At 53.1% G+C, this 22,484-nt stretch overlaps 2 protein-coding genes across 3 annotated transcripts in view; one reads left to right on the forward strand and one right to left on the reverse strand.

Moving 5' to 3' along the window:
- Positions 1-2,360: 2,360 nt before the first annotated feature.
- DERL3 (derlin 3) lies at positions 2,361-4,713 on the forward strand. Its single transcript, XM_030336193.1, is given in 11 exon segments — positions 2,361-2,457; positions 2,459-2,491; positions 2,607-2,672; positions 2,756-2,782; positions 2,784-2,830; positions 2,960-2,999; positions 3,001-3,054; positions 3,544-3,739; positions 4,289-4,382; positions 4,483-4,527; positions 4,529-4,713. Coding segments are annotated over 11 exon segments (696 nt in total). The 5' UTR covers positions 2,361-2,397; the 3' UTR covers positions 4,563-4,713.
- Positions 4,714-6,904: 2,191 nt separating this feature from the next.
- SMARCB1 (SWI/SNF related, matrix associated, actin dependent regulator of chromatin, subfamily b, member 1) overlaps positions 6,905-22,484 on the reverse strand; it is a 33,979-nt gene continuing 18,399 nt past the window's right edge. For both annotated transcript variants that reach the window (XM_030336191.2, XM_030336192.2), the window contains exons 6-9: positions 21,772-21,938; positions 14,939-15,129; positions 7,667-7,800; positions 6,905-7,232 (exon numbers count right to left, since the gene is read on the reverse strand). In XM_030336191.2, coding sequence (XP_030192051.1) covers positions 7,707-7,800; positions 14,939-15,129; positions 21,772-21,938 — 452 coding nt within the window. In that variant the 3' untranslated portion in view covers positions 6,905-7,232; positions 7,667-7,706. The remainder of the gene's footprint in view (positions 7,233-7,666; positions 7,801-14,938; positions 15,130-21,771; positions 21,939-22,484) is intronic.

Here is a 22,484-nt window from a genome sequence, read left to right on the forward strand (position 1 = left end):
CTACCCTGGGCTCCCAGCCTCCCGGGAATGTGCTTCTGGTCCCCAAACCAGGCGCCCTGCCTTATCAGCCCCAATCAGAGGGAGACAGACACCCCTCCCCTCCTCCACCCTCCGCTCCACAATTGATATCCCCTCCTACTAGCCTCAGCCTGACCCTGAGTGGAGGGCCCCTGCTAAGTGCCTGGAGGCAGGAACACCTCCCCTTCCCCATGCAGACAAGAAACCTGACCTCCCTGGATGGCTCTTTTGTGCCTGGCAGGCACCAGCCCTGGCATTTGAGGTCCTGCATTCCCACCAGCTGCCACACCTCCCCCCTAACCCTCCACCAGGATGGAATCTACTCTGCTGGGCCCACCGCAGACGTGACCTTAGCCTGTTTTGCTGGAAAATGGAGGCTGCCCAAGGGGGACTATCCCCACCACCAACCTCTCAGCACCTTGGTCCCAATTCCTGCTGTATCAGGCCAGACCTATTCTCACCCCTAAGCCAAATGCACATCCCCCTTCGGTGCTCCCAGCCTCTCCCTCCCCTCCCAGCAGCTCCCATGAGCTACTCACTAGGGAATCCCTCTGAGCGCCCTCATTTTTCTTGGGATCCACCTGAAATAACTTTATCAACTGGTTATCCCCCTTTCCAGTCTCCTCTGGGGGACCTCAGGGCCCTGTCCAGGGCATTCCTCATCTTCCACACTTACGTCCACACCTGAGCTCCCATATTGGTAAGGGCACATCTGTCTGGGCACCTTCCTCTCCCTCCTACCTTCTATTATCCTGATTACAGAGACACTGGCAGGGCTGCAACCCTCTGTTCCCAGGCCATGTCTCTGTGAGCTTCTGTCTTGCTCCTGATGCCCTTTCCTGGCTCAACTCCTGGAAGACCCCTTCCAGCCTCCCCTGGCCTCCCTGACCAGGTCTGCCTTCTCTGATTGTTGAAGGCTGAGCTGCCCAGGCCTCACCTCTTCTCTTCTCCATTTAGCCTTGCCCCTTGGACGCTTCACGCAGGCCCAAAGCTACAAATGCCACAGGTCTACGGTTGACTGACATCCACAATTGGACTGCCTGCCCAACCTCTCCCTGAACACCATACTTGGATTTCTCCAGGCAGATTATCACACAAATACCCTAAACTCAACAGGCCAGAACAGTACTCCATCTGCCCCGCCTTTTCCCCAAGTGTTCTTCATATCTGTAAAGGCCACCACCATCCATCTTCCCGGTGGCACAGAACTCTAAATCACGTTGATTCCTCCCTCACAGCTCTGTCCATCCGTGGACAAAACCACCTCTCACCCCAGCCTCACACTCCAGGCTCCATGCTGCCCAAGTCACTACTGTGCCTTGCAGCTCCCCCTACTCACAGATTCCTCTGACAGTCTGTTGTGCTTGCAGAAGCCACAGGGACCTTTTTTAAGTGACAATCAAGTGTCACTTCCTCACAGAGACTTCCCCGGCTTACTGCCTGACCCTCTACTCTTGGCGTTATTTGCGTCATTTCCTGGTCCTGTGAACACTAGCTCTCATATTCGCACAGGTCTATGCCTGCCTGTCTTCTCGGCTACACCATAAGGGATAGCATCCTTTATTGACTGCTGTATCTCCTGAATTCAGAAAAGCACCTGGCACATAGTCCGTGTTCAGTAAACAGTTGACTTAATGAGTGCATAAATGGAGTTCCTCTTTTCCATCAAAATGATGAGGCCCTCTCCAGCTTGTCCACTCGTTCTGGCCCGTGTGGGCACCCTGGCGTCCCTGGGGGAGACCTCCCACAGGGAGTCGGCGTGGGGTCCAATGGACTGAGGCGGGGTCGGAGAGTGGACTTGGTGCTGAGCACCTCCTTTGTTGTAGGCTAGGTGGCACTGTCTCTGGCTCTCAATGGGGGAGATAGACAGGACCGAGTCTCCCCCAGCCCTAGGTGTACTCACAGCAGCCCGGGGACCAGACACGTATTAATCCCGGCTTGCCCACGCTCCAACGTGACCCCGCCCCTTCGGTCTCGCTGTTCCTCGGTCCTGTCTTTTTTCCACTCGCGGAGTAATTTCAGTCCCCGCCCCCAATACGTCCTTGCTATTGGTTCTCCTTAGATTGACGCCAAGCGACCAGTTCCTCATTGGCTACACGTTCTCCCGCGCCGCCACTACAGCCACCACAACAACCGCCACGTGCTCAACCGTGGGGCCTGCTCATTGGTCTCGAGTTCCGACCCGCCCACTCTCCTGTCCCGCCCTCGTCTTCCAGCTTCCTCCTCCTATTGGTTACTGGGCCCAGAGACCCGCCCCCTACTCTGGGCGCACTGCGTCCCCCGACATGGATTGGCCCGAAAGTCGGGGAGTGAGGCGGGATGGGAGGGCGGGTTAAAGAGCGCGCAGCAGGTTGGGCCACGAGTGTCAAAGAAGGTTCAATGGCGTGGCAGGGACTGGCGGCCGAGTTCATGCAGGTGCCAGCGGTGACGCGGACCTACAACCGCGGCCTGTGTCCTTACCACCGCAGCTGTGGTAAGCTGGCCGGGCGGGTGGGATCGGTTCCCTGGCTGCAGCCCGGGAGTGGGTGTAGCCATGGTTACCGCTAGATTCCCCGGGGGTCGCACCTGACGCGCCCCTGGTTCCGCAGCAACTGGAGCTCCTCAGCCCCTTCCAGCTCTATTTCAACCCGCACCTCGTGTTCCGGAAGTTTCAGGTGAGGCCACCCGCCCCTTGCACCTGACAGCCGGGCCCTGCCTGCCCCGCGCCTGACCGCCCACCTACCCCCTATCCCCGTAGGTCTGGAGGCTCGTCACCAACTTCCTCTTTCTTTGGGCCCCGGGGATTCAGCTTCTTCTTCAACATGCTCTTCGTGTATCCTGCGCCGAGCGGACGTAGGCGTAGGGTGGTGGGCGGCCCAGCGGGGCTGGGGGAGGCCCGGAATGGCTAGGAGCAGGGAAACCAAGGCTCCTCCCGGTGGCATTTCCTTTACGGACGCTGCAGGTTTCGCTACTGCCGCATGCTGGAGGAGGGCTCCTTCCGTGGGCCGCACGGCCGACTTCGTCTTCATGTTTCTCTTCGGGGGCGTCCTCATGACCGTATCCTTCCCAGGCTCTGAAACCTTAGGCGCTGCGCCTCGGGTCCAGCCTCTGTAGGCCCTGGGGCCCGACATGAGCGCCTGGGCCCGAGGGGGACAGAGTCGTTCACTCCAGTTTAGGGTGAATCTAGCATACGTCATCTGCTCAGCCCCGGGCTACTAGCTCTTCAGTGCTGTACGCAAAGTATCACAGGGTGATGTGGAGAGTCAGGTAGGGTGCTTGCAGGCTGAGCCCCGAATGCCAGTAGCCAGAAGAAACTGGGGCAATGAAGGGCAGTGTTTGGAGGCTGGGGCCAGGTGGGAGAGCAGAGCAGATCACGTTGGCCTGGAAGGCCACAGTGTGGCTTTGATTGAAGGGTCCATCACTAGAAGTGAGGAGGGAAGGAAAACTGGGGAGGAGTCCAGGGTTTAGGCAGTCAGAGGGGTCCTGGCTAGGGGCTCTGAGGCCTGCACAAGGAGAAGTCCTCCCAGCACCTTGACTCTGGCTCAGCTGCTGGGGCTCCTGGGCAGCCTGTTCTTCTTGGGCCAGGCCCTCACTGTCATGCTGGTGTATGTCTGGAGTCGCCGCAACCCCCGAGTGAGGGTCAACTTCTTTGGCCTCCTCACCTTCCAGGCACCATTCCTGCCCTGGGCACTCATGGGTTTCTCACTGCTGCTGGGCAACTCAATCCTTGTCGACCTGCTGGGTAAGCCTGCCTGCGCATCCAGCCCCGACCCCCCAGAAACAGGCTGTCTGGTACCTGATGACCTTTGGGAGGGCTCCCAGGCTGGTTGCTGTGCCAGAGCACAGCACCCACCTGGAATGGACCTCTCACCTGTCTTCCCACCCCCACTTCCTGCCCTGCCAGCTCCTCTGTTCTTCTGGCCCCTTGAATAAGCCAGCCAGATACCTGCTTCACATCTTTAGGGCCTGATGTACTGATGCTTGTGGGGGTCCTGACCAGGGTGGGGTTGGGTAAGTCAAGATTCCAACCTTCGCTCCTGTTCCTCCCATGTTCTCAGCCCATCCCCTCTCCAAGTCCTGCCCACTTCTGGGCCAGGTAAGCCAATCCTTCAGGGTCAAACCCTGGCCCCACCCTGGGCTGGCAGTCTGTGCAAGATGTTGTGTACTCTGGGGCCTCAGGTTACTTGGCCTGGCTGGCCTCCAGAGCTGTGCGTGGAGTCAGGGGCAGGTTGTGCTGGCTCCAGACTCGGGACTGTGGAGGGTGCCTCAGCAGGTCCTTTCTCTCCTACAGGGATTGCTGTGGGCCACATTTACTACTTCCTAGAGGATGTTTTCCCCAACCAGCCTGGAGGCAAGAGGTTGCTGCTGACCCCAGTTTCCTGTAAGTGCTAGAGATGACAGTTATCACCCTACACTCCTCAAGATGGCTCCTGACCCCACTGGGGACCCTGCTGGCCTCAGCTCAGTGTGGGCCCCTCCCTACAGGAAGCTGCTACTGGATGCCCGAGAGGAGGACCCCAATACCTGCCCCTCCCGGAGGAGCGCCAGGACCCCTGCAGCAATGACCCTACCCAGGGCCAGGGCCAGCCAAGAAGCCTGTTTTCCTGGTCTCTGACAGACCTCCCTCCCACCCCTAACTCCCGCTTTCAGGAGAGCAACCTGTCCTGCAGACTGGGCCTGTGCCAGGGCCCACCCAAATAAACAGGATGACCTGCACCTCCTTCGTCCACAGCACTGGCTCCCTGCCTGAGCTGGCCACACCTTTCCATGCTGCTGGCCCTGACGTAGAGCCACTAAGCCTGGGCCTGCCCTCTCAGACCAGAAGGGAGGCCCAGAGTGGGTCAAGAACCTGCCCATAGTTGCCTAGCAGGAGTGAACTAGCAGATGGCACACTCCGGGTTTTCACTCTAGCTTTTGCCAGTGCCTTGCTGGAGCCTTAGGCAAATCCCACCTGCACCAGATCTCTGCTCCTGCCATGCAGCAAGGGAGCTAGCTGGTCAGATCTCACTGGCTAGGGCCAGGACTGGGATGTCCCCTGTTGTGCCAAGCCCAGTCTGTAGGGGCTCCTGCCCATGGTGCCCTCAGGCTGATGCCTCACTGTCCCTCATCAGCAACCAAGTGGACCTTTGCCCACTTTCCAGCTGAGCAGTTAATGGACTTGGCCAAGGCTCCATGAGGTCAGGTGCAGAGGAGGGCCAGGACTGGGTCCTCTACCCTTTCTGCAACCCCAAAGCTTTGAGAAATTTTCACCATAGCAGAGCCTTGCAAAGTTCTCTCCCTGATGTTTTTAGCTAAGGACCATGGAAACCTATCTGATCGCACAGCTCACTTTTCTCTTTGGTAAAGCAGCCATCAGGCAACCTGGCCAACTTTCCTCATCACCCTAGACCAGTCCAAATTACAATTTATTCCTGGATGATTGGCAGCAATAGGGGCTCCTCCAGCCATAGGTCGTCATGTTTCATGGGTGGACACAAGTATTCACCATGGGAGTCTAACCTTAATTAGTAATGAAATCTTGCGGAGTAGCAGTGTAGCAGCGTGGGCTGGCAATGCTCAGAGTGAGGGCTCAGCCCCTGGGCTGCCCTCTAGTTGTAGGGCCTCATGGACCAAGCAAACCACTTTTAGCAATGGAGCCCACTTATTTCCCAAGGCCAAGTGGAGCCTGGGCCTGGAATCCTGCTCTTTGTTCAAGGCCTTCCAGTGAAGCCCAGGTGTTCCCCTTGCTGTGGGGGCTCCAGCAAGTTCCACTCTGGATGAAGGGCAGGGGGCTTGAGTACAAACTCCCGGGAGCCAGGAGCCGTCACATCCCAGGACATGATCACAGGACCCCAAGCCCAGAGGGCTAGGCGCGTCTGCCCCTACCTCCTGGCAGTCAAGACCTCAATTCCTAGTCAGAGCTCTGCCCTTGCCCAGGGTGGGGTTCAAGTTGGGAGCCAGGTGCCATTACACTCCTGCCATGCTGCTGGAGGGCAGAGTAACCCTGACCATGGCAGGGAAGACCTGCCAGCAAGTGAAGCGATGGCAGCCCAGTGCTTAGATCTGGGTCCATTACCTCATTAAGAATGTAGCTGTGCGCCCAAGTCATCAAGCAGCACTCACTCAGTGAGGAGACCCACATATGCCCACCCTCATGGAGCCCACGTCCCTTCTGTAGAGTGAGGACACTTCCACATTAGACAAGAATGCAGAGGGGACACACAGCTCACTGGAGGCGGATCTGAGAAGAGGCCCAGAGCTTGCCTCCTTTCTCAACACATAGCACCCACGGCCAGCACTGGGCAGGCATGCTGCTCCGTGTGCCTTACTTCTCATAACCGACCTGGGAGAGAGGAGCTGGCCTGGGTGGATGTCACCAGCTGGGGGCAGAGCTGGGCCCCAACCACCTGTTGCACATGCACCGCTGCAAGGTGTGGCAAGAGCGGTGCATGCCCCGCTGGAGCCTGAACAGCCAGGCATGGGCCCTTGGGCACCCAAGCTGGTAATGCCCCTGCAGCAACCACAAAGGACGAGGCTATGCTTAAGGGACTCCAGAGAAGCATGCTCCTGCCAGGGGTGGCACAATAGCCCAGACGTGCAGAGCCCAAGGATGGCAGGAAAGCCTGTAGCTCCTTCACAAGGCCAAGCAAAGGGGGTGGGGTGGGGCCGTCACTGAAAGGTAAGTGGGCCCCCCTACCCTGAGCCTCATGACCTCACTTGTCATGTCCATCAGCTGGAGGGCCTGAGGAAAAGCAAGACTGTGCTATGGTTGGCCTTGGATAGAAACTTAGCCCCAACCTGCCCACCTGGGACTCTGAGGCAGAGAAGGCTGAGAGGCCTGGCATGCCAGCCTTGGTCCCACACCACCCCAGCCAAGTCCTTCTCCTCGTCCCCTTTCTTATTTTTATGCTACCACTTTAAAAAATGGAACATGACCTGTTGTCTTTTATTTAAAAAGTGTTGCTAGCCCTGCCTGGGGCTCCTATACAAAAACAAAACATAACCCAAAACGAGGCCTCTTTCTGACCAGAGACTTGGATGGGACTGGGCCTCAACAAATGGAATGTGCCCAGGGAGGGTGACCAGAAGCCCTCCCCACACCCCATGTTCCTCAGGATGGCCCCGGCCTGCCCCTTTGCCTCCCTCCTTGCCAGAAGATGAAGGAGAGGCGGTCGATCTTCTCAATGCTCCGTGGGAGCCATGCGCAGACGGGCTGGTTACCAAGCTGGGGCAGTGTTGCAAGACGCCTCATACGCCTGCAGGAGGAGAGGAGGTGATGACCCGGAGCCAGCTTCCAGCCCTGGGTGGCTGCCCTCCCCTAGGGATCTCTAGCACAGCCAAGGGAGCAGGGATGGAAACAGGATACAAAAGGTGGGATCCCCCAGCCCCTCCCTCGGCCAGAGCCTGTCCCCTGCTTGACGCCCTGACAATGCCCTCTCTCCTGCCTGCTCATGTCTTGCCTATGTCTCAGGGTTCTAGACACATAGGTCTGGGCTGTGGTCAGATCCAACCTGAGGGCTTAACTTTTGTTCCCTGAAGGAAAACCCACCTGAGGTCTAGATTGGGACTCATCACCCAGGGCCTGCCTCGGCCATGCAGGTACCTTCCCAGAACCAGGGTCCCTCCCCTGCCTGCAAGACAGTGGCTGTGTGCAGAGCAAGCTGCAAGGGGCCTGAAGGGGGAGGGGTACCTTGTGTTCCTGTCCTGGTCTCGGATTCTTCTTTTCCATCTCAGCGGTCTGTCAGAGTCTCCAGCAGTGGGCACCATTGGTCAGCATCGCCTGTGTTCCGGATGGCAAATCTCCACCGTGGGTAGGGGTTCTCACTGTGGGCCGGGGGTGAGGAATGGGGTTGTAACTGTTAGTTCACAGAGCAGCAACCAGAAAGGCCCCCAGAGACCAGTGTCACCCCCCCTGCCAGAACACCAGAGCCAGGGCATAGCAAGGAAGGCCCAAGCCTTTCCTGCTTCCTCTTCTGTCTCCTCCCTGCTGGGCCATTTCCATGCCCAGCTCCTCAGAACAAGAGTGGTGTGGTCAACACCCACCATCCGAACCTCAAGGCAGAATCACTGGAGACGCCAGGTCCCCCATAACAATAGCTTCTCTTCAAAGCATGCTCAAACAGGCCCTTTGCTGTCGCCTAGGTGTCTCTGGTCTGTAAAGGAGTGGGGGTTCCCTGCAGAGGTGGTTCTGCATGACAGTATTGCTGGGAAGGTAGGGGAGGGCAGTCTGCCCCGCTCAGTGCCTGGGGCTTGGATCCAACCGGCCTTGATGCCTCATCAATGAAGGCCACTGGGCCAGCCTGCTACTGAATATTCCATACATTTGCCCCTCAGTGCACTTTACTGACCCAACTAAATCCAGATAGCTGGGCCTGGAACCCTTGTCCCCTGACCACTACACTCCATGGCCCCTCAGTGACCACCCCAAAGGCCATCTATGCACCTATGCACCCTCTTGCCAAGGACACACAGCAGTAGGGGTGAGGGAGACACACGCAGAAAGCACAAGAGAAGGGAGGACACAGCTGAGGTGCTGCCCTCTCTGGGCCTTGATTTCCAAGCCTGTGTGACAGGAGGCTGAAGAGGCAAGGATACTTCAGAGCTGACTGCTCAAACTCCTGGCCCAGGAGATAAGTCTCAGACTGTGGCCCTAACAGTGAATCTCTTCCACCCCCTTTCCCTTTCTTCACCAGGCTGCACCTGTCTCTCGAGGCCCAGCACCCCCAGAAGGCTGACCCTGCTCCACTGCAGCCCTATCAAGTGTCTGCCCACCTCAGCCTGGAGCCCTGCACAGCACAGTTCCCTCTGAGAAGAGTGAAGGCAGGCAGGGCCCAGGGGGAGGCATGGGAGGACACTGACAGAATAAAAGAGGATGGACCCCTGATCTGTGGCCCTTGCTTCTGGTACCTCATTTGGAAAATAGGAACAATTACAGGGCTGTGAGGGCTCTTCAGAGGATTACTATATTTAAAACAGCCAACATATGTCCACTGAGGGGGCTCCCTAGGTGCCAGGAGCCTTGTCACGCAGTCTCCCTGGAACTTGTGCCCAAGGTTGTGTGAGTGGCCAGCTAGAGAGGGATGTCCACCCAGGCATGACAGGAGGCTGTGCCCCCTCACACTGCCAGCTGGCACACAGCAGCTGAGGGCCTGTTCTGGCTTCCCTGTGTGCTAGTGTTCTCATCCTGATTCTCAAGGACCGGGAGCAGACAGGGCCCAGCCTGGTGCATGCACTAAGGCTGTCACCACAACCCAGAACTGCCCCTGGCTCCCCTGCAGAAGCAGGGCTCACTTCTTCCTGCTGAGCTAGGTCCCCCAACCCCAAGCTTGTGCTGGTGACTCAGAGGCTAGTGACAAGAGCAGCACCAGCCCCCACACGTGGTACCCTGGGGCCAACCCTCCTCAGCCGCTCCTGAGAGCTCTTCTCCAGCCAGTGTGGTGTTTGGCAATCCTGAAACCACCCAGCCACAGACCCAAACATCATTCCTCACCTCAAGGGCTCCCAGCCACCTTCCTTGGGAGGGCAGACATGAAAGGCGCCAAGCCACGCTGAGGGAAGCAAAACATGTTTTCCTCTTAATTTAAACAAGGGCTTGTGAGTAGGTCCTGGAGGCCCCTTTGTTTACCTTCCCTTGGCTCTGGGAAGATTCCACTCCAGTGGGTTTGTTCTAAAATAAGAACTGCTCAATCCAACCATGTAAGAAATGGGCCGAGAGCCAGCCAGGGCTCTCGGGTTTGGGACAAACACACAGGCAGGGGTCGCCTTGCCTCCCCCCTCCTTTGAGGGGATTCTGCATCATGGACTTCAAGGCTCCCTGTGATCCCAGATGTTCCTACCACCCTGCAGAGTCCAGGTGGGGACACAGAGCCCAGAATGGGAGGGCTGTGGCGGAGATGTCAGGGGGCCCAGGGCCGTAGCTTTTAGGGGTATCTCAGTATGGGCTCACTTTTATGCCCTCACATGATACAAATGCCAGCCAAGAACCACTGCTCTACTCACTTTACAAATGAGAAGGACAGAGCCTTCAAGGGAAATGACCTACCTGCCCATGGCCACTCCACTGGGAGGGAGGGAGAGAGAGAACTCAACAGCACCCTCCTCTTTATGGCCAACTGGCTTTTGACAAGGGTACCCAAAGTCCATACAATGGGGAAAGACCAGTCTTTCCAACAAATGAGCACTGGGACAAGATGACCTTGGATTAGGCAGAGGTTCTGTAGGTATCATATTAAAAAGCACAGGCAGGGGGTGCCTGGCTGGCTCAGTCGGGACAGCATAGGACTCTTGATGTCAGGGTTGTTGAGTTCGAGCCCTACCCTGGGTGTAGAGATGACTTAAAATCTTAAAAAAAAAAATTTTTTTTAAAGCACAGGCAACCAAAGAAAAAATAAAGTGGACTACAACCAAAATTTAAAGCTTCTGTGCTTCAAGGGACACTGTCATGAAAGTGAAAAGACAAGCTACAACGTGGTAGAAAGTATTTGTAAACCGTACCTCTGATAGGAACTTATACCTACAATATGTAAAGAACACTTACAACTCAATAATAAAAATACAAATAGCCCAATTAAAAACTGAGGGACCTGAGCAGCTATTTTTCTAAAGATGATATACAAATGCCCAAAGGCACCTGAGAAGATGCTCCATCATCATTTGTCAGTGGGGAAATGCAAATCACGACCCCAACGAGATGCCACTCCCTCCCCCTCCCCCACTAGGATGGCGAGAATCAAAAAGTCAGGTTAACAGGGGTGCCTGTGTGGTTCAGTCGGTTAAGCGTCCAACTTCAGCTCAGGTCATGATCTCATGCTTCATGGGTTTTGAGCCCCACGTCAGGCTCTGTGCTGACAGCTCTGCTTGGATTCTGTGTCTCCCTCTCTCTCTGCCCCTCCCCTGCTTGAGCACGCACGCGCTCTCTCTCTCTCCCTCTCTCTCTCCCCCAAAAGTAAGTAAACATTTAAAAAAAAAAAAAAAAAAAAGGTAACAAATGTTGGCGAGGATGTGGAGAAAACGAGAAAGAAGCCCTGATTCTACTGGTTGCAAAAGTACAATGGTGAGCTGCTTTGGAAAGCAGTCTGGCAGGAACTCAAAATGCTACACACAGCTACCACGTGATCCAGCAATTCCTCTCCTACGATCTACCTAAGAAACTGAAAATGGATGTTTAACAAACACTTGGACATGAATGCTCACAGCCAGTGCCACTCTCCACAGCCCAGAAGTGTCAACCACCCGACTGTCCGTCAACCCATGACTGGGTAAACACAATATGGCACATGTGTATGACGGCACTGTACTCCGCCATAAAACAGGAATGAAGCTCCCATACAGGCTGCCACACAGAAATAATGATACTAAGAAATGAGCCACAAAAGAGCATGTATTACATGATTTGATTTATACAGAGTATCCACAACAGGCAAGTTGATAGCAAGTAGATTAGTAGTTGCCCAGGGCTGGGAGACTGGAGGGGCACAGCAGCAGCTGCTAAAGGGTGTGAGGCTTCCTTTGGGTGATGGAAATGTTGTAAATTGTCATGGTGTGATGGCACCACTCTGTGGATGCTGAAAACCAAGGAACGGCACACTCTAGATGGGTGAACTGTACAGTATTTGCATTATAGCTCAATGCAGCTGTTATAAAAAGACAAGCAAGAAAGCAAACCCTGCTGCCGTCAAGAGGGCAGAGTTCCAGGAGTAACCTCTGTGGCTCATGGTCAACCAGTCCAAAATGACCCTGGTGTCTCCCGACCCTGATATGTGCCAGTGACACTGTCTCCCTGTCCCCCACCTATCCCAGCCACCAGGCTCTCTGACCCTCTGCCCATCTCCAGCTTCATCCCAGTCTAGCACCCTGCCCGGCCACCTCACCCAGGTTCTATGCCGCCTACCCGTGGCTCCCCTCCTCGCGCCTGCAGCCTCCAGTGCACTTGCTAGACAAAGTACTGTTTCTTCTCTGTGTCCCCAGCCTCAGGCACAGGGCTGGCCTGCAGGAGGTGCCAGTAAGTCTACTGATGCAACTTTCCAAACCAGGTAGCAGCTCACAGGTTTGGGTCAATGTCTGACACTCCCACATATTTTGCTCAGCCCCAGGCCCTTCCACTGGCAGAGCTCTGTCCCCCTCCTGTCACTCACTGTCACTCTGGGTCAGCTCTGTCCTCTAGAAGCTTGGGGCCCCCAATCTGTTTGTCACATGCGTGTCCCCCCCAGGCTTGCCCACATCAGGCCTGCCTGTCCCACTGCTGAAAGGAAGCAGCCTGCCTTCACTCCCCTGACTAGTTTGTGGGACATTCTGCCCCCACCCCCACCCCCCACAAATGTCCTGTGACCAGCAGCACGCCCTGCTCCACCATGGACACAACACCACCATCACCAAGCACTGCAGTCAGGACACTGGGCTAGGTCTGGTGAGGGGGAGACAGACAGGACTGGCCTGCAGGGATCAGAGCATCTACAACATGGGATGACAGAGGCCCAAAATTTAAAGTCCCTTTTAAGGAGTCATGTGACTCAGCAGGTGTCAAGTCTTGTGTGCAGTAGAGATCAGGTGGGGGCTCCTGGTCTGGCTCTCCATGGACCAAGTGGCCCCTGGCCGTGGGGACCATGGCAGCCCACTCTACCTCCCCAGGCAGTAACCCAGAGAGAAGGGCTGACACTGGTCTCCCCAGGAGAGTTAAGAGAGCTCCCAAGGGATGGTGTGGTGCTGTGGTAAGAATGTGGGTCAGGGTCAGGAGACATAAGTTCCAATCCCCTCCCTGCTTGCCTTAGAAGGCCATAGTTCTGTCCACAGAACTGGATGATGGAGTCCACAATAAGCCAGCCTCTGACCCTAACCTCCCCTTCGGTCTTGCAAGCTCTATCCACAGCATCCAGCTGCCCAGACCACACCACAGCACACACAATGGGCCAGGACCTAGCCTGAGGAGCTCGAGGCCTGGTCAGCTGGGAAAACACAAACAGCTGTCCCGATGCAAAAGAGGCACTGGGCTGCCTCCCAGATCCCAGGCAGGCTGTGCCCCTCCAACCTGGCTGGCCTGGGCTGCTGTGGAGGGGATGTGTGCTCACCCTGGTCCCCAGTAAGCCACCCTGCCTTCAATCCCAAGGACGTGAAACCTGCACACTCAGCACTACAGACTGCAGCAGGATAGAGGTCTGTGATGCTCCCTGTCCACCAAATGGAATTCATTAACTGGCTCCTGAGATGGGGTGGGGGGGATCTGCTGTAAGTCCTGATCTACCACCACCAGAGTTCCCAGGGGGTACTACTCTGGAGCTATCCGGCACACTGCTGACAGCCTGAAGCTTGACAAGAGTTTTAGGAGGACACTCGGGTCACCCAGGGGTCAGAGCAGGAGGGATGCTGCCACATGTGCCAACACCCTCAGGGTCCTGCAGCAGGAATACTCCCTACTCCACACACACCATCTGCTAGTCAGAACATGGATTCAGGCTCAACCAGCATCTGAGGGCTCAGGTACCTGGGGTACTCACTCTCATGACCTGTAACATTACCACTTCCCACCTCCAGGAGCATTCCAGGGAGCGGGGCCACCCCAGGCAGGTCTTCAGGCCTGTCGGCCTTGGCTCAAACACAACATGAACGGACGTGCACGGCCACACCTCCAGCAGGGCTCTCAAGGACCCAGACACTACATCACGTCTCACTGACACCTCCTCCCAGGGCCTGGGCTCTGTCTGTGAAGCAGGACTACCTAGTTGGTAGGGCCACTGGGAGGTTCCGGGAAGGTGACATATGTGACATCTCAGACCAGATGCCTGGAGCATGGGCGGTGCTTGGATCCCCACAGAACCCAGTGGTTTCCCAGGGCCGGGACCTCAAGCCCTGAGGGTGTACGGTCATTCCTTCTCTCTTGCTCAGATTTACAGGAAGCAGCAAGGAAAGCAGTCTCCTGGGATTTCTGGGAAAACCAGCTGAGACACAAACATACGCACGAGCTCATTAACTGTCCTATCTTTGCAAAAAGACCTTCGTACTTGCTCCTCATGTGCCATTTTAAGCTGCGGTCCTTGAGTAATGATCGCCAAATGTAGACGATGACAGTTTGATGAGCAGAATAAATCCTAACATCCTGTTTTTGATGCAGGGATACTCAGCGCCACCCCCAGACTGTACTTTCCCAAGAGGAAAAGGAGCACAGGGAACAGGGCCAGTTATGGTGGAACAGTCCTGAGGCAGGCAAGCTCTACTATCAGTTCACGTCCACCGCCCCCACCTCCTACTAGGCCCACACTTTGCACTGTGGGGCCACCACCAATAGGAAGGCCATGTCTGCCTCTCTGGGAGCCCCTGTCCCCTGGTCCACCCACAGGATACCAGTCTGGAAGGTTCTGTTTATACTCCACCTTCACAGGCAAGCCTGGATGTGGCTCTTTATCTTCCACGGCACCCTATATAGGGGTCCAGTCCAAATGGGTGCTCACCAACAAGTCTCTGACTGGCAAGATGCAACAGTAAAAAAGAAAACTGCTGGAGGTCTCCTGACTCTTACAAGCTGGGGGGGAGGGCTGTTTGGAGCAGCTCTTGTTTGAGACAGAAGGCAAGTCCATCAGATGACAAACCTGGGGTGGGTGACCCAACCCTGAGAGAGGGAAAGTCTGGGAGAATACAGAGGTGGCGGCAGGGTGGAGGTGTAGAGGGGCTTTCGGCAACAGAGGATTGTCCCAGGCAGGGGGTGGGGGTGCTGGAGGATGGAGGGGGCAGATAAACCAACCTCCTCAGAGTCACCCCCACCATGATAAGGGTGGGGAGCCCTACCACTGAGACACAGGAGGCGGGAGGAACAAGCCAACAAGTTGCCGCTGAGCTGGCTGCGGCTGCCCATGGCCAGACCGTTTTTCTGGGCTCCGACAGACCCGAAGGCTGTCATGTCCCACACACAGGGGAGACGTCTTTTCCCCAGAACAGGTTTACAAAGGAGGGTGGGGCTTGTCTGGGATCCTACCTGAAGGCATAGGTCTTCTGATGCCAGCTCAGCTGTCCCCGAATGCTGTATGCGATGGTGGTGACAAACTCCCCGCCCAGCCCCAGCTCTGAGCACAGCTTCAGGGCAAATTTCTCTGGTGAGTTCTCCTTCTCTGACATGTCCCACTCAAACTGGTCCACCAGCGAAATGTTTCCCACGTGGATATTCAGCTGGGACAAGAACCAAAGAACACAAGTTAAAGGAGTCAGAACCGTACCCTACCTGGAGAGGCCTCAAGGAGATGAGACAGCCCACTAGGGAGCCACCAGGCCGGGCTGGACCCTGCCCACAACTTACTAGCTGAGAACTGGGGCTGGCCCTTGTCCTTCTGGCCGCAGGTCCCCATCCAGAAATTGGAGATGACACCACGCACCTCCTGGGGCTGCCACAAGGGGCTCTGGCTCAAGGCCTGGCACAGCTACCCATCTCACATTAGATGCACACCCCACCTGAATAGCCCACAAGGTGCAGGCAAAGCCTGGGTGGGCAGCAGAGGCCCACAGCCAACTCTGCCCACCACGCACCCAGCAGATATCCTATTGACATGTAAACTACAGCCAGAAGAGGGTCCAGGCCCCGCCTGTGCAGCACCCAGACCAAGACAGAACCTAGCCTGTGACCCAGGGCTCCCCACTTACACCTGCACTCAGAATCACCATCTTTACTCCTCACCCCACAGATGAGCAGGCCTGCTCTGAAACAGGGCATCACTGAGACACACAGGAAAGACTCTTGAGGGTCTGGCTGTGTCCTGGGGCACTGTATCCACGAGACTCCTCCTACTGGGACCACCCCTCACTGCTCTCCAGGTGAGCAGTACTGCTCATTCTACTGCTCAGTAGTACTCCAGGCCACAGTACTGCTCATTCACCCTACTGTCCCTGAGTGCTCAGCTCTTCAAGACAAAGATCAGGGTGGCCACTGCTCAGGGCCCACAGCCACTGGGGCCTTTCCACTGCCTTCAAAGAAGCATGGGACCCCACTCCCTGTCCCCATTCATGAAGCTCTGCACCTCTGGGCCCTGTATACCACCTTCCACTCACTGCCAATGAGCCTGGGTCCTTTCCCATTTCTGTGTTCTGCTCATGCTGGGCAATGAATGATGGTTTACAGAATGGAGCTGGAAGAGCTGTCCCTTCCCCTCACAGGAAACGAATGCCCACTGAGCCCCAAGGGCACGCTAGGACCAGAAAGACATGATGCAGCAGTCAGCCCACAGAAAAACGTCAAAAAGAAACAAACAGGACCAACAGGTGTAGCCATCCACACCCAGGCCCGGCAAGCCCTGCCCCAGGTGCCATACCTGGCATGCCTGGTGCCATATCTTAGCCACCGTGTGGACTGGGTTGCCTGTCCCCTGCCAACTGGTCATTAATGCTTGCGTCTATTAAAAAAATACAGATTGTGTGCTTATCACAGAGAGGCACAGGGAATGCAATGGTGGGTATGACAGACAAAAAAACCATCTTCGTGGAGGATGTTCCAGCTGGGGAGAGACACCTAAGCAAGTTAAATATGTGAATGCATGGTATATGTCACACATCACCAAGTCCTAAGAAGAAAATGAAGGGAGGAACAGAAAGTACAGAGGTGGCCACATTAGCCAGGAGGCCCAAGAAGGCCTCCTGGGGGAGGCAGCATTTTAAGAAGAACTGCATGGGCAGAGAGAGGCAGGCCATGTGGCTCCTCGGAGAGAAGGGTCCCTGAGCAAAGTTGGGCCTGAGGCCGTCCTAAGGCCTCCAGCTTCTAAGACGGATCTGGAAGCCCTGTTTGGAGCACAGAAGAGACACTGGCTGCCACTGAGACCCTTACTGGAGGTAGCCATCTAGCTGTAGGATGGTGGGGTGGTGAGGACAGGAGCGGCTGGACCCTGAAAAGGTGCAGAGATGAGACAGGGCCAGGACTCCTGATTAGGCATGCAGCACAGGGGCCAGGCTCCCCAGCCGCAACCCGTATCACCACACACACCTTCACAGAAGTCTGCCAGCCCCATAGAGCCTGACAGCTAGACTTAGGAGAAGCACTGAGTACCCCCCAAACCCTTGAAGCTGAAGAGAGCCAACCTGGGCCAGGTGCCCCCATAAAGGCAACCAGGTCTGAGCTATAGTCCCAGAGACCCCAAGAACATCTATTAAGTGGCCACTCCATGCTAAGGCACAGCTCTGTGAAGAGAGACACTCCTCAGATGCCATCATGGCAAAGATTCCTGTCCTCCACCATGTCCCAGGAGCCATACAAGGAAGAATATCCTCAAAGAAGTACCCAGCTCTCCTTGAGTCCTCTTGACCAAACCTTGGGTGTGACCTTCAGTTTCCTCACTTACAAGATGGGTGCTGTCCCCTAGGTCACAATGCCCATGAGGGCTCTGACCTGATAAACACAGCACTGTCCCACGGCAGCAAAGCTTCCCTGGGACAGCCGTGTCAGACTTTGGTGCCAGCGAGACCTCACGCCAGAACCAGGCAGGGAACCCAACCTGGGGGTGGTCTCCCAAAGCCTACCTACCAGCTGACACCGTCCCACGGTGGGGATTACAGGTGGGATGGAGGGCTTAAAGGGGCCAACAGCTGACAAGTGTCTAGTCACCAAGAAAGCCTCTGGTCAGGAGAGATGGTGGCAACTCCAGACAGGTTTTCAACTGCCTGACCACTTTCTGTATGGCTGCTCAGAAGCCCTGTCAGAATTAAAAAAAAAGAAGAAAGAAAAGAAAGAAAAGAAAGAAAGAAAGAAAGAAAGAAAGAAAGAAAGAAAGAAAGAAAGAAAGAAAAAAGAAAGAAAAGGAAGGAAAGGAAAGGAAAGGAAAGGAAAGGAAAGAAAAGAAAAGAAAAGAAAAGAAAAGAAAAGAAAAGAAGAAAAGAAAAGAAAAGAAAAGAAAAAGAAAAATTCTGAGAAAAATGTCAGGGATGCTAACTGGTCAGCCTCATGAGGACCCTGCCTGTGGCCAACCCCATCCATTTGGAAGCATGTTGGTGGGTGTGGCTAACCCCATAAGGCCACATCCCCACCACACTTAACAGGACAAAGACACAGCACAGAGCAGAATTCTCAGGGCCATCCTTTAGAGGGGACAGGCTACGCATGAGAAAGCAGGTAAGGCTCCCATTGCCCTCCACTTGTCTCCTATGAAGTTCCCCTTCTTTCTCAATTATGCCTTTTATCTTTTTTTGTTTTTTAATGTTTATTTTTGAGAGAGAGAGAGAGAGCATAGGCATGCAAGCAGGGAAGGGGCAGAGCGCAGGGGGCGGGTGAACTGAGGATCTGAAATGGGCTCCAAGCTGACAGCATCGAGCCCTATGCAGGGCTCGAACTCACAAACACCAAGATCATGACCGGAGCTGAAGTCAGAAATTCAGCTGACTGAGCCACCCAGATGCCCCATGCCCTTTTCCTGTTAGTTGGCCATAATATGAAACTAAAATGGGTTAAGAAAAACAGATTTGTATTTCTCTCAAATTAACTAGTGGGGCACCTGGCTGGCTCAGTCAGTACAGCATGAGACTCTTGATCTTCAGGTCACAAGTTCAAGCTCCACAGAACAAAGGAAGGAAGGAAGGAAAAGGAAGGGAGGAAGGCAGGAAGGGAGGGAGGAAGGAAGGAAGGAAGGAAAAGGAAGGAAGGGAAAGGAAGGAAGGAAGAGAGAAGAAGGAAGGAAGGAAGGAAGGAAGGAAGGAAGGAAGGAAGGAAGGAACGAAATTAACTAGTAAGGAGACTGAATGAATAAACAAAATCTTCCCCACAAAGAAAAGTCCTGGACCTGATGGCTTCACTGGTGAATTCTACCAAGCACCGAGAGAAGAACTAACACCAATCCTTTTCGAACTCTGCCAAAAAACTGAAGAGGAGGGAACACTTCATAATTCACCGCCCTGGTATCAAAGCCAAATACTACAAAAAAAGGAAAACTATAGACCAATATTCCTTATGAACACTGATCTAAAAATCTGCAAAACACTAGCAAACTGAATTCAGTGGCATATTAAAAGAATTATATACCATGACCAAGTGGGATTTATTTTAGCAATGCAAAAATAGTTCAATACAAAAATTTATCAATGTAATAAACCATATTAACAGATTGAAAAACAAAAATCACATCATCATCTCAATGCAGAAAAAGCATTTGGCAAAATTCAACATCCTTTTGTGATAAAAACAGTCAACAATGACAAAAAGAAAGAAACTACTTCAACCTAATAAATCCATATATAAAAAACCGACAGTGAACATTATACTCAATAGTGAAAGCTGAAACATTTTCCTCTAAAATCAGGAACTAGCCAAGGATGCCTGCTCTTGCCACTTCTATTCAACACAGTACTGGAATTTCTAGCCAGAGAAATTAGGTAAGAAAAAGAAATAAAAGGTATCCAAATTGGAAAAGAAGAAGTAAAGTTATCTCTACTCACAGATGATATAACCTTATACATAGAAAACCCTGAAGATTACACAAAAAAACTGTTAGAACGAGTAAGTTCAGCAAAGCAGCAAGATACAAAGTCAACACACAATCAGCTGCGTTTCTATACACTAACAATAAAAAATGTGAAAAAAAAATTTAAGAAAACAATTTCATTTCGGGCGCCTGGGTGGTACAGTCGGTTAAGCGTCCGGCCCTTGATCTTGGCTTAGGTCATGATCTCATGGTTCCTGAGTTCAAGCCCCAAATCGGGCTCTGCACTGACAGTGCAGAGCCTGCTTGGGATTGTGTCTCTCCTTCTCCCTGCCCCTCCTGGGCTTGTGCATGTGTGCACATGCTCTCTCTCTCTCTCAAAATAAACCAAGATAAATAAACAAAATAATTTTTAAGGGATGCCTGGGTGGCTCAGTCGGTTCAGTGTCTGACTTCAGCTCAGGTCATGATATCACGGTTCATGAGTTCAAGCCCTGCATCGGGCTCTGTGCTGACAGCTCAGGGCCTGGAGCCTGCTTTGGATGCTGTGTCTCCCTCTCTCTCTGCTCCTCCCCTGCTCACACTCTGTCTCTCTCTCAAAAATAAATAAAGATTAAAAAAATATATTTTTTAATTTTTTAAAAATTTATAATAGCATTAAAAAGAATAAAATACTTACAAATTAACCAAAGAGGTGAAAAATTTGTACAATGAAAACTATAAAACACTGCTCAAAGAAATTAAAGAAATACTACAAAATATTACTATTATATTGTATTATTATTATTATGTAGTATTACCTTTTTAAGTTTATTTATTTTGAGAGAAGAGAGAGAGCGAGAGCACGGGGGAGGGGCAGAGAGAGAGGGAAAGAGAGAGAGGGAAAGAGAGAGAGAATCCCAAGCAGGCTCTGTCTACACTGTTAGCATGAAGCCCAAGATGTGGCTCAAACTCACCAACTATGAGATCATGACTGAGCCGAAATCAAGAGTCAGACACTTAACTGACTGAGCCACCCAGGTGCCCCAAGACTAAGTATTATTTAGATGCCAAGACTATCCAAAAAAATTTACAAATTGATTGTAATCCTTATCAAAATCTCAACAATGTTTCTTGCAGAAATAGAATAAAAATCTATCCTAAACTTAAATAGAATCTGAACAGTCAAAACAATCTTGAAAGGGGTGCCTGGGTGGCTCAGTCAGTTAAGTGTCTGACTTGACTCGTGGTTCGTGGGTTCGAACCATTTCAGAACTTTTTGCAAAGCTACAGTAATCAACACAGTGTGGTACTGACATAAAAAGACATACAGACCAACAGAATAGAAAGCTCAGAAATAAACTCTCAAAAATACAGGCATATAATTTTCGACAAGGGTGCTAAGACCATTCAATGTAGAAAGGATAGTCATTTCCACAGATGGTGCTAGAAAACAGGCTATCCACACACACAGAAGAATGAAGTTGGACCCTTGCCTAACTCAAAATGGATGAAAGACCCAAGTATATGAGATAAAACTATAAAACTATTAAAACAGGAAAAAAGCTTCATGCCATTGGATTTGGCAATGAGTTATTACATAGGAGACCAAGGACACAAACAAAAAGACAAAGCAGACTTTATCAAAATGAAAACTTTTATGCAGCAAAGGACACTATCAAATGAGTAAAAACGCAAAGAATAGGAGAAAATATTTGCAAATCACCTGTATAATAAGGGATTGATAACTAGAATATACAAAGAACTCATAAAACTCAACAACAAAAGAACAAAAAATCTGATTGAAAAAAGGCAAAGAACTTGAACACACATTTCTCCAAAGATCTACAACTGACCAACAGGCACCTGAAAGATACTAATCAACATCACTAATCAACAGGGAAATGCAAATCAAACCCACAATGATATACCACTTCACACCAAGCAGGCTCTGAGGCAGGCAGGCCTGGGCCCAAATCTCAGCACTCACTTCTCAGCTGGGCAGTCTGGGGCACGTGACCTCACCTCTCCATGTGGCAACCTCTTCACCTGTAACACAACAGGCAAGGCAGCATCTCCCCCCAGCCCTGAGGCAGGTTACTACATGGTATGAGGTGTGCTTGGCCCAGCCAGTCCACAGGAAGAGTGTGGCACCACTGTTCCTCTCACTATGGGCTTCCCTGCTCTGCCTGGTAGCTGGCATAATCTCCTCTGGAGCACCACCTGGGCTCTGCTCAATGCCTGGTGGTGCCCTGAAGACATGCAGAATATGAGACCTTCCTCCAAGAAATCAGCCCATACTTTTCCTGGGGTAAAGAGCCACGAGCTACCCAAAAGATGGTTTTCCAGAAGTCTGATCCCACAGCATGGACCCCAAAGACAGGCTTTGACTAAGGCCTCAGTGTACTCTCAGCACCCTATGGCCCACCCAGGAGCTGCCTACCTTGATGATGACACGCTGGTCTGACTGGTCCTCCAAGATGCTGTCTGTGGGGTAGGACTCTATCTGCTGCCTGATGGCAGAGGCGATGGCTGGCACAAATGTCAGAGGGTTCAAATCCAGGTCATCACAGAGGATTTCTGAAAACATCTCAGGAGTCATCAGCTTCTCTGAAATCAGGAGAAAGGACAGGAATTGCTAACTGATTGCAGGACCTGACCTCACCATGTTTGGCCCCAACCTCCCATCCCCTTCCTCCTCTGCTAGATCTCCCTGACAAAGTTGAGGATGAAGAGAATGACAACTGAGGGTGGCCCTTCCCAACATGGGGTTGCGGGAGGAAGCACAGGATGAGCACCACCCCCTCCTGGCCCTCATCCACAAACACATCCTCTGACACCTTGATCTGGGACTTCTAGACACCAGAACTAAGAGGAAATGGATTTCTGTTGTTTAAGCCACCCAGTCTGGTACTTTGTTATGGAAGCCCGAGAAAAATAACAGCTTCCTTCCAGATAAATCACTTTAAAGTCAGTGTCCCACGGGCACACAACCATCTGCCACTTCCTCACCAATAAAAAAATCCCTCAGAGATATTAGGCTGCTCTGTGGCTTTTCACAGACCCTTCCTCTGTTTCTGACTCTCCAGGCAACACACACATAACAGACATGCAGGTGTGTAATGGACCCTGCCTCCTGGAAATGTAGCCACACCA

The sequence above is a fragment of the Lynx canadensis genome, chromosome D3, assembly GCF_007474595.2.
Source record: "Lynx canadensis isolate LIC74 chromosome D3, mLynCan4.pri.v2, whole genome shotgun sequence".
In the NCBI taxonomy this organism is placed as follows: Eukaryota; Metazoa; Chordata; class Mammalia; order Carnivora; family Felidae; genus Lynx; species Lynx canadensis.